The following is an 18,644-nucleotide window of genomic DNA, read 5'->3' as shown; positions in this document are numbered from 1 at the left end:
AGGAGAGAGAGGAAGGACAGCTGTGAAATGAGTTGGAAGCACAGTAGCATTTGGATGCATTTTAATAATGTAGACAATGTTAGAGCACAGTGTAGAATTTGCCAAAACCAAATCTCATTTAAAGCCGGTTCTACGCACAACCTACACCGGCATATGAGAACTGTGCACCCAACTGTGAAGCTAGCTGTAGCGGAGCTTCGAGAAACTAGCGGGCCTGCTAGTGATAGTGGTGGAGCCAGCACCTCCACACGTGGAGATGTATCCACTCAGTCAAGTAGGCCTACTCCGCAACCCACAGCATCGCAGTCTTCTATGGACCGGTTTATGACAAAGTCTATGTCTGTAGCAAAACAAGGCCAAATTGATATTGCATTAGCTAAAATGATCGGCACCGATTTCCAGCCATTTTAGATCGTGGAGGACAGAGGTTTTAGAAATTATAGCAATAGTCTAAATCCAATGTACACAATTCCAAGCAGGAAAAACCTTTCAAAATCACTTATTCCACAACTGTACAAGAGCACACAGGCTTCAGTGTGGGAAAGAGTCCAAAAAGCTACTGCAGTTTGCCTTGCCACTGACTGCTGGACATCAACGGTAACCACTTCCTACATGTCGGTTACATGTCACTTCATTGAAGATTTTTCGATGTCTAGCTGTCTTCTGGACTGCTTTGAGTTCAGTGACAGACACATCAGAGAACTTGGCAGAGGAACTGTTGAGTGGCCAGAGAATGGCAAGTAGATGGAAAAGTGGTCTGTTGTGTTAGTGACAATGCAGCTAACATAACCAAAGCCATGAACATTTTAAAATGGACCCATCATCCATGTTTTGCCGACACAATCAACCTGATTGTAAGAGATGCTCTGAAGGTGATGAAGCCCACTGTGGACAAAGTGAAATCAGCTGTGGAATACTTCCACAGGAGCACAGTAGGTGCTGAAAAACTAAAGTCTACACAATGCCAGATGGGGATGCCTGAGCTGAGGCCTAAACAAGACTGCACTACAAGGTGGAATTCAACATTTTGTATGTTGAAGCGGTTTCTTGAGTCAAAGGATGCCATCATCTCTACCCTGGCCATTGTCAATGTACCTGCTCTGACCCAAGAGGATTGGGAGGTGGTGGAGGAGGTGTGCAGAGTCCTGGGAACCCTTAGAGCAGGTCACTGTGGAGATCAGTGGAGAGAGGTACCGTAAGCAGTTATTACTACATTATTTAATCCAGTATTATATATGTATATGAGCAGTAGATGAGAATGCATTGTCAGTAGACAAAACATGAACCTGAACTAATAAGTTACTATCTTTTCAGCTATGTGACAGCCTCAAAAATGATACTCCTGTCTAAGGGTCTGCAGCAAATCACAGCTAGCCGCCAGAGAGAAGCAAATGTAACTACAGGACATGTGACAGAGTTGATGGACACTATGTTCATCAATGGACAGAAAGTTTCAAGTTGGGATGCTGCAGGTTTGCATATTGTTATTTATTTTCCTTTGATGTGGTGGAATATTATATTATTATGTTGTTCAGATTGTATTCGTTTTGAATTGTTACATTTATATCCACTTTGTTTGTATACATTAAAAAAGTTATAATTTAAACGCACATGTGTAATAGCATCCTTCTTTTTTACATTCATTTCAATTTGTGGGATGCTGCAGTTTTGCAAATTTTTATTTATTTTCTTTGATGTGGTGCAATATTCTATTATGCTGTTCAAATTGTATTCGTTTTGAATGGTTAGATTTATATGCACTTTGTTTATATACATTAAAAAGTTATACTTTACATGCAAATGTTTAATAGCATTTTTTTTCATAACAAACCAATGCATTTTTAAATACATTGTGGTTAAGGTAGAGTATGATTTCATTTAATAATTTAATTAGAATTGTTTTAACACCAATCATAGTCAAACTATCGCAAACTGTTTGACTTGAAAAAATACAAAACATATTTTTTTTAAAGAGCCGTTTGGGAGCCAAAAGAGCCGGTTCTTTTTGGTGAGCTGAGCCGAACGAGCCTGCTCACTGAAAAGAACCGGAATGCCCATCACTACCGGCTGTAGGGGGAGGTCCGTGGGTCTTGTAGGAGGCGGTCACCGGAGGTGGGAGCGCAACTAAACCTTCGGTGGTCCTCAAGGATTATTAGAAGCTGGCTCAACAACGAAAGTCACAGAGCGAGCAGAAAAAACGGGAAAGAAATAAACCCTTGCAGTTGACTTGAAGGTCAACATTTCTATCAGAAAAACCGGCACATCTCATTTGAATTTATCAGCACAATATATGGAAAACTATTCAAAATCATCTCTCAGCTGATGGTAACTCAATAACTGACTAGGAGAAGTTAACGGGACTGCAGGCTGCAACTTTGCCACGCTTTCTTTCTTTAATTTGGAAAACCATTCAAGGGGCCTATAAATGCAACGCTGTTTAATTTATGAGAAGACAATGGCACAAGAGACAAGGAATGGAGGAAGCTCTTCCCGGAATAACAACAACTGTAAAGACAACAGCAGGAGAAAGTTGCTGGTCGGTATGGATCTCGTCTGCTTGTTTTTAGGTGAGATTTTCTGCCTTTCATTTCTATAGATGTTTAATGATTTTCGGATGTGAAGTAAGTCGACATGTTTTTTATTTGCATAAAATCTGGCTATGCGAAATAGCATATGTTGTATTGTTTTTATTAATGATGTTATTCATGTTAATAAGCAGCATAATGTTCTGGGACAATATTAGTTTGTCATCATAGTCGAGCTAGAGTGTTTATCCCATAATTATGTCAAGTCCAGAAAGTGGCAGGCTAATAATAATAATTAATCCAAGCAATCTCTGAGCAATGTCATTCTTTATCCAAGATATATATATATGGGGTAAGGGCAATAGAGAGACAGATATATATATATATATATATATATAACAGCAAAAATAGTTGAAATGTTTTCCCCCCCAAGAAAGACAATAATTTCTCATGACAATATTTGTCCAGAGTTATTTGAATGCCATTGCCCACAATGTAAATGGGAAAGCGTAATTGATAAATTGTTACAAGAGGGTTGTATTTTTACTTGTTGCACTCATTTGGCCTGTTTTAATATTTTACAGAATGTCTCACATTCCACAAGCCAGGAATTCTATTGAAGTGACATCTGGTGTGTGTGTGTGATTAAAGGAAAGTGGTGACAAGGTCAGCCATATGTTCAGCTAATGTTCTGGGTGCCATATATTTCCCTCTCTCTCTCTTTCTGAGCTAGGAGTGAATGATTCCTTACCAGGCTCAAAAACACTAAGGTGGGGAAGTACCAAACAGCTCAAAGGTGAATGAATCAGTAATTCCAAGAAAGACCCTAATAAGTCTTCTGATCCAAGGCCTAGTAGTCTTTGATCTGCTGGTGACTTGACACAACACCTACAGTACAAGGTGTTATGATATGCATTTCAGAGACATCATTTTTATCCCTTGACAGTTTGAAAGTATTATTCCTTTGATGGGTTGAAATGTATAATACAATGCTCAAACAAATTAAGGGAACACTTAAACAACACAATGTAACTCCAAGTCAATCACACTTCTGTGAAATCAAACTGTCCACTTAGGAAGCAACACTGATTGACAATACATTTCACATGCTGTTGTGCAAATGGAATAGACAACAGGTGGAAATTATAGGCAATTAGCAAGACACCCCCAATAAAGGAGTGGTTCTGCAGGTGGGGACCACAGACCACTTCTCAGTTCCTATGCTTCCTGGCTGATGTTTTGGTCACTTTTGAATGCTGGCGGTGCTTTCACTCTAGTGGTAGCATGAGACGGAGTCTACAACCCACACAAGTGACGACTCAGGTAGTGCAGCTCATCCAGGATGGCACATCAATGCGAGCTGTGGAAATAAAGTTTGCTGTGTCTGTCAGCGTAGTGTCCAGAGCATGGAGGCGCTACCAGGAGACAGGCCAGTACATCAGGAGACGTGGAGGAGGCCGTAGGAGGGCAACAACCCAGCAGCAGGACCGCTACCTCCGCCTTTGTGCAAGAAGGAGCAGGAGAAGCACTGCCAGAGCCCTGCAAAATGACCTCCAGCAGGCCACAAATGTGCATGTGTCTGCTCAAACGGTCAGAAACAGACTCCATGAGGGTGGTATGAGGGCCCGACGTCCACAGGTGGGGGGTGGGCTTACAGCCCAACACCGTGCAGGACGTTTGGCATTTGCCAGAGAACACCAAGATTGGCAAATTCGCCACTGGCGCCCTGTGCTCTTCACAGATGAAAGCAGGTTCACACTGAGCACGTGACAGACGTGACAGAGTCTGGAGACGCCGTGGAGAACGTTCGGCTGCCTGCAACATCCTCCTTCATGACCGGTTTGGCGGTGGGTCAGTCATGGTGTGGGGTGGCATTTCTTTGGGGTCCGCACAGCCCTCCATGTGCTTGCCAGAGGTAGCCTGACTGCCATTAGGTACCGAGATGAGATCCTCAGACCTCTTGTGAGACCATATGCTGGTGCGGTTGGCCCTGGGTTCCTCCTAATGCAAGACAATGCTAGACCTCGTGTGGCTGGAGTGTGTCAGCAGTTCCTGCAAGAGGAAGGCATTGATGCTATGGACTGGCACGCCCGTTCCCCAGACCTGAATCCAATTGAGCACATCTGGGACATCATGTCTCGCTCCATCCACCAACGCCACGTTGCACCACAGACTGTCCAGGAGTTGGCAGATGCTTTAGTCCAGGTCTGGGAGGAGATCCCTCAGGAGACCATCCGCCACCTCATCAGGAGCATGCCCAGGCGTTGTAGGGATCATACAGGCACGTGGAGGCCACACACACTACTGAGCCTCATTTTGACTTGTTTTAAGGACATTACATCAAAGTTGGATCAGCCTGTAGTGTGGTTTTCCACTTTAATTTTGAGTGTGACTCCAAATCCAGACCTCCATGGGTTGATAAATTGGATTTCCATTGATTATTTTTGTGTGATTTTGTTGTCAGCACATTCAACTATGTAAATAAAAAAGTATTTAATAAGATTATTTCTTTCATTCAGATCTAGGATGTGTTGTTTAAGTGTTCCCTTTATTTTTTTGAGCAGTATACATGGAGGTTGAATTTATTACTGTGGTGAAGACGTAGTATTCAACTTCTACAGGGTTACTGACTGAGTTGACTGTGTCCCATGGGACATGGCCACTTCTTACCCCACAACTGTTTAGTAGAAATAGTCTCTGATAAGGTTATCTCAGGTCAGTAGAGGTTCTTCTGTCAACAAACTTCTCTGTCTCTCTATTGCCCTGCAAATGCAGAAATACAGTGCCTTGTTACATTACAGCCTTATTCTAAATTGGATTAAATAAAATAAAATCCTTAGCAATCTACACACAATACCCCATAATGACAAAGCGAAAACAGGTTTTTAGAAATGTTTGCAAAAACAGCAATAATTATTTACATAAGTAGTCAGACCGTTTGCTATGAGACTCGAAATTGAGCTCAGGTGCATCCTGTTTCCATGGATCATCCTTGAGATGTTTCTAGAACTTGATTAGAGTCCACCTGTGGTCAATTCAATTGATTGGACATTATTTAAGTTCTCACCATTGACAGTGCATGTCAGAGCAAAAATCAAGCCATGAAGTCAAAGGAATTGTTCATAGAGCGCCGAGACAGGATTGTGTCGAGGCACAGATCTGGGGAAGGGTACCAACAACATGTCTGCACCATTGAAGGTCCCCAAGAACACAGCGGCCTCCATCATTCTTAAATGGAAAATGTTTGGAACCACCAAGACTCTTCCTAGAGCTGGCCTGCCTGGCCAAACTAAGCAATCGGGGGAGAAGGGCCTTGGTCAGGGAGGTGACCAAGAACCCGATGGTCACTGACAGAGCTCTAGAGTTCCTCTGTGGATATGGGAGAAACTTCCGGAAGGACAACCATCTCTGCAGCACTCCACCAATCAGGCCTTTACGGTAGAGTGGAAGGATGGAAGCCACTCCTCAGTATAAGGCACAAGACAGCCCGCTTGGAGTTTGCCAAAAGGCACCTAAAGACTCTCAGACCATGAGAAACAAGATTATCTGGTCTGATGAAACCAAGATTGAACTCTTTGCCCTAAATGCCAAGCGTCACGTTTGGAGATAACTTGGCACCATCCCTACGGTAAAGCATGGTGGTGGAAGCACCATGCTGTGGGGATGTTTTTCAGTGGCAGGGACTGGGAGACTAGTCAGGATCGAGGCAAAGATGAACGGAGCAAAGTACAGAGCGATCCTTGATGAAAACCTGCTCCAGAGCGCTCAGGACCTCAGACTGGGGTGAAGGTTCACTTTCCAACAGAACAACGACCCTAAGCACACAGCCAAGACAACGCAGGAGTGACTTTGGGACAAGTCTCAATGTCCTTGAGTGGCCCAGCCAGGGCCCAGACTCAAACCCGATCTAACATCTCTGGAGAGACCTGAAAATAGCTGTGCAGCAACGCTCCCCATCCAACATGACAAAGCGTGAGTGGATCTGCAGAGAAGAATGGGAGAAACTCCCCAATTACAGGTGTGCCAAGCTTGTAGCATCATAACCAAGAAGACTCAAGGCTATAGTCACTGCCAAAGGTGCTTTAACAAAGTACTGAGTAAAGGGTCTGAAATACTTTTGTATATGTCTTATTTTATTTTATACATTTGCAATCATTTCTAAAAACCTGTTTTTTCTTTGTCATTATGGAATATTGTGTGTAGATTGATGAGGGGAAAAAAAGATTTAATCCATTTTAGAATAAGGCTGTAACGTAACAAAATGTGGAACAAGTCAAGTGGTCTGAACACTTACCGAATGCGCTGAATGTGTTTTTATTTTTGAAGAATATAACTTGTAAATGCCTCATGAGCTTTAGTTCAACTGTCACACTCCATTAGAACCCAAAATATACAGATGTTTTCTACAATGTTTGTAAACATAGTAAATGTAAATAAACACTGTATAGTCTCAAAACATGGTTAAAACTATCATTTTGAAATCGTGGATAGTCAGTCCTTGCATCAATAGGACTGTCTATGAATTTGAGAGTGGTTACATTTCTCCAGCCCCATCCCCCAGCTTTTTACCAAAACAGTGGCTGGGAGGAACTTTGTTATTGTTTCAGCTGCTGATTGCCACATTAAGCATTCATCACAAATATTTTTGGCAACCACAATTCAACACACATGTGATCTTTTCCCCTCCGTTCCTCTCTCCCAGCAGTCTGTGGAATTATGAGAGTATAGGAACAGGGTTTGCCCACAGCACCACGACCAGACAGACAGGGAGTAGTTTATGTGGGGGTACTGCCTGCCATGCACACAAGGGTACAAGTAAAAACAAGGGCATCTGTATATACTCTATCATACATGTAGTATACACTAAGTATGTCAGTGGGCGAGCATTGGCAGCAAGTGGAAAATGTGTCTGTTTATTTTAGCTTCAGCAACTGGTGTTATGGTAAATGCCCCAAAAATATGGTGGAATTTAATTCATTCAATGCAAGCCTCTATTTGCCTGTTCCAAACATTGATTGTAGTTTCCATAGTGGAATTGACGCCACAAACTGTAATTCTAAAAAGTCCTATAGGCGTGCTTAAGAATTCTTATAACCCAATAAGCTCAAGGTAAATGTTTCTCGCTTCCAATTTTCCATGAGAGAAAGCAAAGCAATCAGTTGTTTGAGTACTAACTCCTCACTTCGAGGAAGTTGTTTGGTTATACCTTACTGGGGCTTTGAAGTAATCCGCTACGATGATAGAAAAGCCAAATAATAAATAGACCACCATTTTGATTTTGGTAAAAGAAAATTCTACCTGCTCACTCATGCCCTTTTTAATTAGGGAGTGTTTACTGCTTTCTGTTTTTTGGGGGGTCAGTGTAGCTAATGCATTAGACATGCGCCTCTCGGCTGGTGTTGTTCTTGGCAACCAGCGGGGCACTAGTTTTCCCTCGCTTGTGTGAAGCGAGTAAAACGGGAAATCCCAAGATGTCTTGCAGAATGCTGATGCTGCACTGTCTGGTGGCATGGGACGTCAGGTTTGGGGGCCTCAGGAAAAGACAACACAGGTGAATCATGGGAAAAACAGACTTAGTAACATCTCAATTTCCTTTTATTTAAATTGCTCTCATTTTTACTCGCCAGCCTACTCTGTGAGTCTTGGATCTGATCATGTGTTTAAAGGTGGTCAGTGAGATCAAGACACCAGGATTAACGCCTTGCACATGCATAGCTGTGCTGAGACCAGGGCCCTCTTTCTTTCTTTCCACTGGCCTACATCCACTGGCTTAAAGTACTTAAGTAGTACTTTAAAGTATTTTAACTGAAGTATTTTTTGGGGGGTACTAATACTTTACTATTTATTTTTTGACAACTATTACATTTACTTCACTACATTCCTAAAGAAAATAATGTACTTTTTAGTCCATACACTTTCCTTGACACCCAAAAGTAGTCGTTACATTTTGAATCCTTAGCAGGACAGAAAATTGTCCAATTCACACTTATCAAGAGAACAACTCTGGTCATCCCTGCTGCCTCTGATCTGGCGGACTCACTAAGCACAAATGCTTCATTTGTAAATGATGTCTCAGTGTTGGTGTGTGCCCCTGGCAATATGTAAATTTTAAAAAAAAACAAGAAAATTGTGCTGTCTGGTTTGCTTAATATAAGGATTTATTTTTATTATTAATACATTTCCTTTTCCTTTTGATACTTAAGTATATTTTAGCAATTACATTTACTTTTATACTTAAGTATATGTAACCGATGTGAAATGGCTAGTTAGTTAGCGGTGGTGCGCGCTAATAGCGTTTCAATCGGGTGACGTCACTCGCTCTGAGACCTGAAGTAGTTGTTCCCCTTGCTCTGCAAGGGCTGCGGCTTTTGTGGCGCGATGGGTAACGATGCTTCGTGGGTGTCAGTTGTTGATGTGTGCAGAGGGTCCCTGGTTCAAGCCCAGGTTGGGGCGAGGAGAGGGACGGAAGCCATACTGTTACATATATTTAAAACCAAATACTTTTAGACTTTTACTCAAGTAGTATTTGACTGGGTGACTTTCACTTTTACTTTTACTTGAGTCATTTTCTATTAATGAATCTTAACTTTGACTCAAGTATGACAGTTGGGTACTTTTTCCACCACTGCCTACATCATCAGCAAGCAGCGGTCCCAAGCTGCCAAGCCAAGCACTGTGCTGTGAGAGGAATGTCTGCTGATTCCTTCCCATCCCAAGGGCCATGAAAAAGGACCAGCGGATTAGACAGTCAATATCGGATGGTACTAAAAGTAGGTTTTCTCTCTGCTACAGCTCTAACACCACTGAAAACACCTACTGTAGCTTCAAATGGTCTTCTGGATTATTGTTGCTCCTGTCGGAGTATTTGTTTGAATAGTAATAGTAAAAACAGTAACAGTAATAATGTGAATCATGTTGATTCTTGGATGTGAGGGAGGAAGGCCAGTGGAGGAGTGGTTAGGGTCTGGTCTGGGGTTCCCACCAGGCAGAGAGACTGGCCTGTAACATGAGCTGTTTCCAGCTGGGCCTTCAAAGCTCAGGCAGCTTGGAGCAGGGCAAGGGGAGCCAAGCATACTGAGGCGTGTGTTGACATTTGGGTTTGAAGACATCAAGCCCCCTGCCTCAGCTCTGCAGCACCCAGGCCAGCACTCCCAGTTTGACCTCCCCCCCCACCCCGGCCTCAGCCTATACCCAGAGAGAAGGGGTGGGGAGGTCAAACTGGGGGTGCTGGCCTGGGTGCTGCAGAGCTGAGGCAGGGGGCTTGATGTTTGTTTTTCTTTGTATTCATACATTTCAGAATTATTCAAGAGGTTCACTTCAAAGCGTCAAACATCAGTAAAGGTCCACTTTGATGTGATCGAGCGAGAGAGTATGTTTTCTGTCAGGGGGTTGGACAGTCCTCTCCTGGGTACCACTTTTCCCCTTTATCTGTAAAAGTTCCTTTCAAGTTTGGGGAAATAACCAGTCCTCTTGGCCTACATTTTATTTTCTCATCCAATATCTTTGTTATTTGTTTGTTGTAAAAAAAATTTATAAGCTCTTTTACCTCTGGCCAAAGACACTAATTAGATTTGACAAAAACACCCTTCAGGCACCTTTAAGTCTCATCCTTGAAAGGCTGTTTGCTGGTAGAGGAAAGAAGAGGTTGAAGGCTGATAGCGCCGCCATGTTTTTCCCACTTTAGTTATCTGTGATGGATACCATCCAACCCTTTTAGTACTAGCTCCCTCCGTTTGATGTTGGTTATTCATGGTATGATGGGTGCTACAGATTCTAACAATGACAGATCTTTCCTTTTCTTGGCTGCCATGTCAGTGAATTTCATTTTGTTTATACCATTTTTCAGGAGTTGCTGTTATTAAGTTAATATTGTCAATGGCCAGGTCATTTGAGTACACAGAGACGGGATAACAACATCAGGATGTTCATGTGTTATCTGGTGGTAGAACGAGAGGCTCTGTTACTTCAACTGATATTTGGTAGATTATTTGCTGTAGCCTACATGTCCACCTGATATTTTCCTAAAATTGAACATGGTACAAGTCCAATTATGATCACTGTATCATTTTATATTACACAAATGTACAACGTTATCAGCTGAGGTTTGTGTGAAGAAAACGTTGATCAATGTTATGATGACGACTGCATAACAACAGTTCCCTTCCAGAGCCCATGCAAGCGTATTTGTCCGCCCCTGGTAAGTGTGTGGGTGTGTCTTTCTGTGTTTGCTGTGTGAGCGTTGTGGGTCAACTGCAGAAATACAGGTTGTGTGTGTGTGGTGTGTTTGTATGCCAGTTAGAATACATGGGCTGACCCCAGCTCTCGTGTGTCTGTCTGTGTGCAGTGATACTCTTTGCTGCCTTTCTGCACAAGTTTCCCATCGTGCCCCACCGGAGGGGCTTGTTCTGCAATGCCAGAGGCATCAGCCTGTCCTATAAGAGCAGCACGGTGCCCACCACTGCCCTGGTCGCTGTCGGGTTCACTGTGCCCGTCACCTCCGTAAGTCTTTAGCATGGCGCAGCAGCAGGAGGGACAGGGAACACATACAGGGGACTCACTCCAACTTCACCCAGGCACTAACTGGCTATCTAAACGTGTCCGTACACACTTATAGCTTCCTAACATTTACTAGTTGGGGATCACCTTTCTAGTCATGCCAGTTGGCTATAGCAGAAACAGACCAAGGTCAGTAGGGGATTCCATTGGGCCAAAATACATTTAGAGTGAGAAGTGAGACCCCCATATTCCCTGTCTGTTCATCGCTGTGCCATCTACCTGTAGACACTCCTCTGGGAGGCCCTTATTGACCCTCTCGTTCTCTGTCTCCGCACTCTCTTCCTCTCCTTCTTTTCTCTCTCTCTGCCTCACCGCTGCTGTGTGTACATAGCTGGCCTGCCTTTCCTGATCATAGAGACTAGTGCTGTCCAGCCCTACCACCGAGGCTTTTACTGCAACGATGAGTCCATCAAGTACGCTGCCAAACACGGAGACACCATAAGCGACGCTGTGCTTTCTGCTGCTGGCATTCTTATCACCATCCTTTCTGTAAGTCACTATAACTAGCTAATTAGCCTCAGTCCCAGTTCAGTTTGTTCTGCGTTGGCCAACTCTTATGTATAAGACTTTGCATTGGAGTTGTCAAGACAGCACAAACAGATCTGGGATTCAGGCTACTCACTAATGTATGTTCACCCGACTTTTCACCTCATCGTCTCAGCAGTGTACACCGTCACCTACTCACTGTACTGTGTGTCTACCGGGCCACCCACTGTGTGTCCCAGTCACTGTACTATGCGTCAACTAAATGTTACCGCGGATCGAGTCACCTTTGAACTATCATGTCTAGTGAATGTTATCAAGGATCAAGTTTGTTGGTTTTTTGACCACCATGCCAATACACATCATTCAAAGTTGAACTTTCTCTGAGTGCCTACATGCTCACTGACAGATTGCAGAATTAGTATCTTATGGTGCATTTCCATACAGGATTTACCTCAGTGTTTTACCCAAAAAGCTCAGACTTATCTGTTTCCATCCTACATGGGACGGCATCCATTTCTAAATGGGCCACTAGTACTTTCAAGCTTTCATTTACGTAACAATGGCGAACTGTGAACTTTAACATCTTCTCACAAAGCAACGGTTTTGATTATGCACAGGTTGTTGATTCTGCCCTTCATTGCCAGCCCTAGCTATGGAAACAATTTCCCTAGGATAACATAAGGGTGTATACACTAGTGTAACACTCGTGTTATAGTCGAAAACAGCATTATTGACTATGGTTTTCCAGACCTGTCAGGCATTTTAGTGTTCTGAGTAGCACTAGATAAGAGCAAATCAGAATCGACATTCACCAGTTGGTTTTGCTGTTAGTGTTATCTTGATTGGTGTGATTAAGATGGTTCCAGTGTTGAAGGTGTTATAAAAGAGTTTAGAGGGTTGAAGTGTTAAATGGATCAGGCTGTTGCTGTTTACTGTAAGATGACTGAAGATCTGTTGCTGGTGTAGGGCTCCCTCTCACTGAAGAGAAGTCTAACCTTTGGAGTGCAACGTTCTTGAACTTTCAGATAGTAATATATTATGTAGAACAGACATGCTTCTCTGTCCTATAGAATAGGGTCAGATGATCATGTTAGCTGCTCTATTCAAGACATTTCTATCCTCAACATTCTGTAAGGTTGCATTCCACTGAACAGACCCAGTCAGGGGTTGAGGCGATTGGATTGGTTTGCATGGTGAGAAGGATCTCCCTGGGCCTGTGTAATTATGGTTGACGCAATGGTTGTTCGGTCAAACGCTGTGATTCACGGGCCTGGAAATGTGGTGGATGGCACAGGAGAAGAGCTGTAGGCTCATTTTCTTCTTCTGAACGTGACGTTAAATTCCATGTTCCCCAGAGGCCCAGAGCCTTTTGGCTGGCCTTAGACTTTCTTGAACTCTTGGAAAACTCTTAGCATTAGGTCATTTAATGCTTCGTTGCCCCTCGGATAAAGCGGAGAGAGAAGCTGCCTGTCTTAAATTAAAGGCATAGAGGCTGTGTCCCTTGAAATTGGCACTGCGTAAAAAACATCTCTGGAAAGAAAAACAACTCTGGGAGTGTACGAGTTTACTTTTTATCATTTGTGAGACAACTAGACATTTATGAGACAAGCCACGAGACAACCTCTTCCCCCCTTTGAATATCTCGGCGGTTACAACTGTAACAGTTACATAAAGTTACTACAAAGCCATTTTATTCACATAGTTGATCTTCTCTCAGTCACACAATGAGAACCAGATGTATTCTTTTCTCTCCCATGAAGCAGCTGGGTTGGATCAGCCGGGCTCTAAAGGGCTCCAAGGTGGAGAGAAAGAAAGAAAGAAGAGAAACGTACATGTTATCAGCTTGTAAAATCTCCCTATAGGACTTTCCCCCCAAGGAATGTGGTTTTTTTTTAAAAGCGACGTTTTTTCGCCCAGACAAGAATTTTGCGATGAAACCGAGATACTAACAAGAAAACACCCAGACATCCACTAGTGAAATCAGAGCCCTGCGAAAACAAGTCAGCTGGTGAGGTGGAAAACTAACTAGCCCCTGATGTGAGCCTGCTCTGGCCGAATCTGGACACCATGTCGCCTAGCTCAGCGTTTCTCCTTATTAAAACCAGAAGTGCTGCCCCCGCCCTCCCTCTCTCTCTCCCTCCTTCCCTTTCTCATTCCCTTCTCAATTCCTCTCCCTTTTCCCTCCTTTTCTCCCTTCCCTCACTGTTCTCTCCCTCTCTCCCTTCCTCTATCTCTTCTTCTCTCCCCTCTGTCTGTCCCTCCTGTCTCACTCTCTTTCTCCCTCCCTCTCTTCCCTCACGCCTCTCCTCACTCACTCCCTCCCTCTCTAATTCTCCATCTCTCTCTCCTTCTATCCCCACTCACTCCCTCTCTCCCATTTGTCAGTGGCCAGGAGGTGGATTAGAGTGGTGTAGGGAAGGGAAATGCATTTGAACTAGAACAGCTGTAGTGAATTATTGGAGTCCAGTCCACGTCCCCTAGTCCAGTCTACGTTTGTTTATTTACCCACTGAAAACCTCTGCATGTGCTGTCCACGACTCACATACTCACTCCCCCTCACATACTGTAGCTATACATTTCGTTTTTGATGTTAATGGTACTGACCAAGGGTTTGATCTGTAGTGTTTTTATGGACGTTTTCCTCAAGAACAAACAGAAACATTTGTATGTCTTAGATGTAAGGCTTTTTGTCCTCACGCAAGGCAAGTTCACAGTATTGATGTCACTGTTCATATCACATTCTGATTACTCCTAATATTGTCCCTCTCTGCTCTCTGATCTGTCTCACCTGCTTTACTTCTGTGATTTACTGAATTCCAAGTGTGTATTAGATGTCTGATACTCTATCATACGGTATAGTTAGGAAATGAATACGCGGTTCAGTTTTGTTGACATAGGAAAAGTGTCTTCATAACTACTATGGAACAGAGAACATACAGTAATTGTATGCTATACTAGCAGTCATTTGACTGCCCCAGGTCTACAGCAGCCATCTTTGTGGATGACCTGACTGATGAGCCATATATACATGCAGAGTTCTGTGTATTTCTGTATCCTCTCCTTGATCCCTCCTGTCAGATCATCATTGGTGAGAGATAAAGTCATGTAATCTACAAAGATGGCCGCCGTAGACTCCGGGTCCATTAATGACCATTTCACTGCCACAGCGGCCATCTTGTACTGTCGATTACATGACCATATCCTCTCCTTGTTCCTTCCCCATCAGATCATCATTGGGGAGAGCTATAGGATTCACTACCTGAACGAGGGCTCCAAGTCCTTCATAGGGAACCCCTACATCTCCGCCCTCTACAAGCAGGTGGGCGTGTTCATCTTTGGCTGCGCAGTCAGCCAATCGTTCACGGACATCGCCAAGGTGTCGGTGGGCCGTATGCGACCCCACTTCCTGGACGTGTGCAAACCCGATTGGTCCACCATTAACTGTTCCCTGGGCTACATCACAGACTACCAGTGTCATGGGCCTGAGAGCAAAGTCCAGGAGGCCAGGTACATTATTCTGACATGACTCCATTGTGATTGTGAAACGTCTATGTAGTGCTTATGAAGACTTTATGAATGCTCTATAAAGAAACGTATAAGTTATGCTTAGTTTAAAGTGATACTGGTTATATTTCATGGAAAGTGAATGCTTAGTTCAACACCCAGGAGAAAGGCATACCTGGATAGCAACAACAACACTGTATTAACATGTTTATTCTCTCCTTTTCAGGAAGTCGTTTTTCTCTGGCCATGCATCCTTTTCCATGTACACCATGCTGTATCTGGTGGTGAGTTACTGTTATGTGTCTTAGCCAAATGCACAGACACACACGTGGTTAACGGACGTCACGCTGCTTCATTAGCGAGTACCGCTTCCTCGTAATTCGACTCACACTGAGACTCGAACCCAGGACCTCTGCTTTGCTAACATACATGGCGCCCTCCCGAAGCGTCTGACCAGTCGCGCTACACGAAAAGCTAGCTAGGCTGAGGAATACATTTCACACATCCCCATGTGCCACACGCGCGCGCGCGCACACACACACACACACACACACACACACACACACACACACACACACACACACACACACACACACACACACACACACACACACACACACACACACACACACACACACACACACACACACACACACACACACACACACACACACACACACACACACCTCTACTTGTCACCCTGTGTTGATTCATTTCCCCTCTGTCTGGTCCTCCCAGTTCTACCTGCAGTCCAGGTTCACCTGGCGTGGAGCCCGTCTCCTGCGCCCCCTGAGCCAGTTCACCCTCATCATGATGTCTTTCTACACCGGCCTGTCCCGCGTCTCCGACCACAAGCACCACCCCACAGACGTCCTGGCTGGCTTCGCACAGGGAGCCTTGGTGTCCTACTGCATAGTAAGTTCTATAACTATGACTTACTGCATAGGATGATATGGTACTGCATATACAAATTACTGTATACATAATGCAGTTATGCAGTCTGTATCAATAACACGCCTGACCTGTTTTTACTGTATCATTTATTATTGACAATATTCCAAAATAAATCTTGTTTTTTCCTATCCCCCAGGTGTTTTTCGTATCTGACCTGTTCAAGCCCAGAGGCAGGAATTCAGCTCTACCAGTGACCCCAGTAAAGAACCCCACCAACCCAATGACAGACATCAGAGAGAGGAGCAACCACCTCACCATGGCATAGTAAAGACCACTAGAGTACAGCTACCTACCGCTCTAGGTTTTAAAGATCACTTACTTCATCTACTGGTCTGTACTGGATACATTCAACAACCAGCCAAAGCAACAAGACTGAAAACTGACATGTCTGTAAGGCACAGAGAAATAATAAACTGGAAAACATTTGAAAAAAGAGGAGAGTTGTACACACACACACACACACACACGTTGTGCCTTTTGAACAGCCAGCAACACCCATGTTGCTCACCATCTCATCTGACATGTGAATGTGGAAGAACGTGGGGAGCACGGCTCTCAATTGTTATGCGGAGGACTCTGTTTCTCGATCGTGCTTTCATTAGTGAAGGTCTCCATGGAACCTGCTGCTCTACAGATTGACTTGGTCTGGTAACTTCAGGAAACATGGATTCAGGCTCATAATTCTGCCTATGACAGAAACACATGAACAGAAACAAATTCCTTGATTACAGGAAGGATGTTTATTTTATGAATAATCTTTGTTATATAGACGAGCTATAGCACTATATCCAAACTCGATATTTGATTTGATTGTCACCACTTGAATAAACTGAAGTGAAGCTTTTTTGTAAAGCTTTGTATTAAAATCAGCTTTTAGGTCTCCTGAAATGTAGTTTGTATAGAAGTGTAGTTATAGGTAATGGAGGTGTAGTAGTGTATACAGTAGATAGACAGGTGGGTCTCTTTCTGCTGGTTGGGACGAGCCTCCACTGAGCCCTGTAATGAAATAACTGTGTGTGCCAGATGGCTACTCACAAGTGTGAGGACAGAGTGACTGTGAGTGTGTGAGTGTGTGTGCGCGTGCACTGCCATGAGTGTGTGTATGTGCGTGTCTGTCATGTGCCAGTATCTGAATGTCATGTCTATATTTGAGTGAGTTGGTGTGTCTTGTCATAAATGCTTCAGGTTGAAGACCGGGAACATGAGGCTGCTTCAACAGACGTTTATATTAAAAACAGGAAAACTGTGGAATTATACTTTCTTATAGCTTTGTGATACATTGTGTAATGATTCACAGATACTGTGCCAACGGCACCAACAACAAAAAGAACCCCATCTCTGTGACTACGTAGTATATCCTGTCCTTTCATGTCATTTCAACCACACAGCAATATCTGTTTTATTTTTTTAGATAATTTATGTATCAGAGAATTATGTACAATATCATTTATCTACCTTTTCATGAAATATCCACTATGAATTTTGACGTGTCGATGCCTGTGTAATTGTGCTGCTTCAACAAGCAATGATTGCCAGAAGTAATTTAGTGAAATTACAACTTTTGTGAGTATTCAAACTTTGTAAAATAGCTTTTTTTTAAAGACAGCTTCAATACATGTATATTAAAATAACCTTTTAATATTTTTGCATTGTCCTTTTTGTATTTTCTTCAATAAAAATACAAGCCATATGTGTGAATGGAATATGTGCAGTGTAATAAAAAAAAAAAACATTATGTTAAGAGTTTTTGTGCTATCTTTTCATGTCTTTCTTCACTTTGACTGCGACAAAGGCATAAAAAAAACTTACAGGAGGGTTGATAGTGAAGCGGAGCAGCTCTCTCCAACTGCGTGCGAGGGTGAGATCTGGGCGTAGGTTCCAGAGTCTATGGTAGATTTCCGTTCTGTGCTTCACTTCCTGAAGGGGAAATAGTGTGCATTCCAGCTTTTAACCCATGTCCCCAGTGGTAAACTGTAATAATATAGACCATGCGGATGAGTATGCCACAGTGGTACACTGTAATAATATAGACCATGATGGTGAGTATGCCACAGTGATACACTGTAATAATATAGACCATGATGGTGAGTATGCCACAGTGTTACACTGTAATAATATAGACCATGCTGGTGAGTATGCCACAGTGATACACTGTAATAATATAGACCATGATGGTGAGTATGCCACAGTGATACACTGTAATAATATAGACCATGATGGTGAGTATGCCACAGTTATACACTGTAATAATATAGACCATGCGGATGAGTATGCCACAGTGGTACACTGTAATAATATAGACCATGATGGTGAGTATGCCACAGTGATACACTGTAATAATATAGACCATGATGGTGAGTATGCCACAGTTATACACTGTAATAATATAGACCATGCTGCTGAGTATGCCACAGTGATACACTGTAATAATATAGACCATGATGGTGAGTATGACAGTGTTACACTGTAATAATATAGACCATGATGGTGAGTATGCCACAGTGGTACACTGTAATAATATAGACCATGATGATGAGTATGCCACAGTTATATACTGTAATAATATAGACCATGATGGTGAGTATGCCACAGTTATACACTGTAATAATATAGACCATG

General features: G+C 43.1%; 1 protein-coding gene across 2 annotated transcripts; it reads left to right on the top strand.

Moving 5' to 3' along the window:
- The first annotated feature begins 2,075 nt into the window (after positions 1-2,075).
- On the top strand, positions 2,076-17,668 carry LOC106569302 (phospholipid phosphatase 3). Of its 2 annotated transcripts, none has more exons than XM_045694232.1 (6): positions 2,076-2,567; positions 10,870-11,024; positions 14,794-15,074; positions 15,298-15,355; positions 15,810-15,986; positions 16,162-17,668. In XM_045694232.1, the coding sequence occupies exons 1-6, from the start codon at positions 2,426-2,428 to the stop codon at positions 16,288-16,290; spliced, it is 942 nt and encodes a 313-aa protein (XP_045550188.1). In that variant the 5' UTR covers positions 2,076-2,425; the 3' UTR covers positions 16,291-17,668. The 2 variants fall into 2 exon arrangements, with proteins under 2 accessions (XP_045550188.1, XP_013995983.1); XM_014140508.2 differs by lacking the exon at positions 10,870-11,024 and adding an exon at positions 11,413-11,570 and having other exon boundaries at positions 2,081-2,567.
- Positions 17,669-18,644: the final 976 nt, after the last annotated feature.

Source organism: Salmo salar, chromosome ssa14 (assembly GCF_905237065.1).
Source record: "Salmo salar chromosome ssa14, Ssal_v3.1, whole genome shotgun sequence".
Taxonomy (NCBI): Eukaryota; Metazoa; Chordata; class Actinopteri; order Salmoniformes; family Salmonidae; genus Salmo; species Salmo salar.
This window is presented reverse-complemented; position numbering and strand designations above follow the sequence as displayed.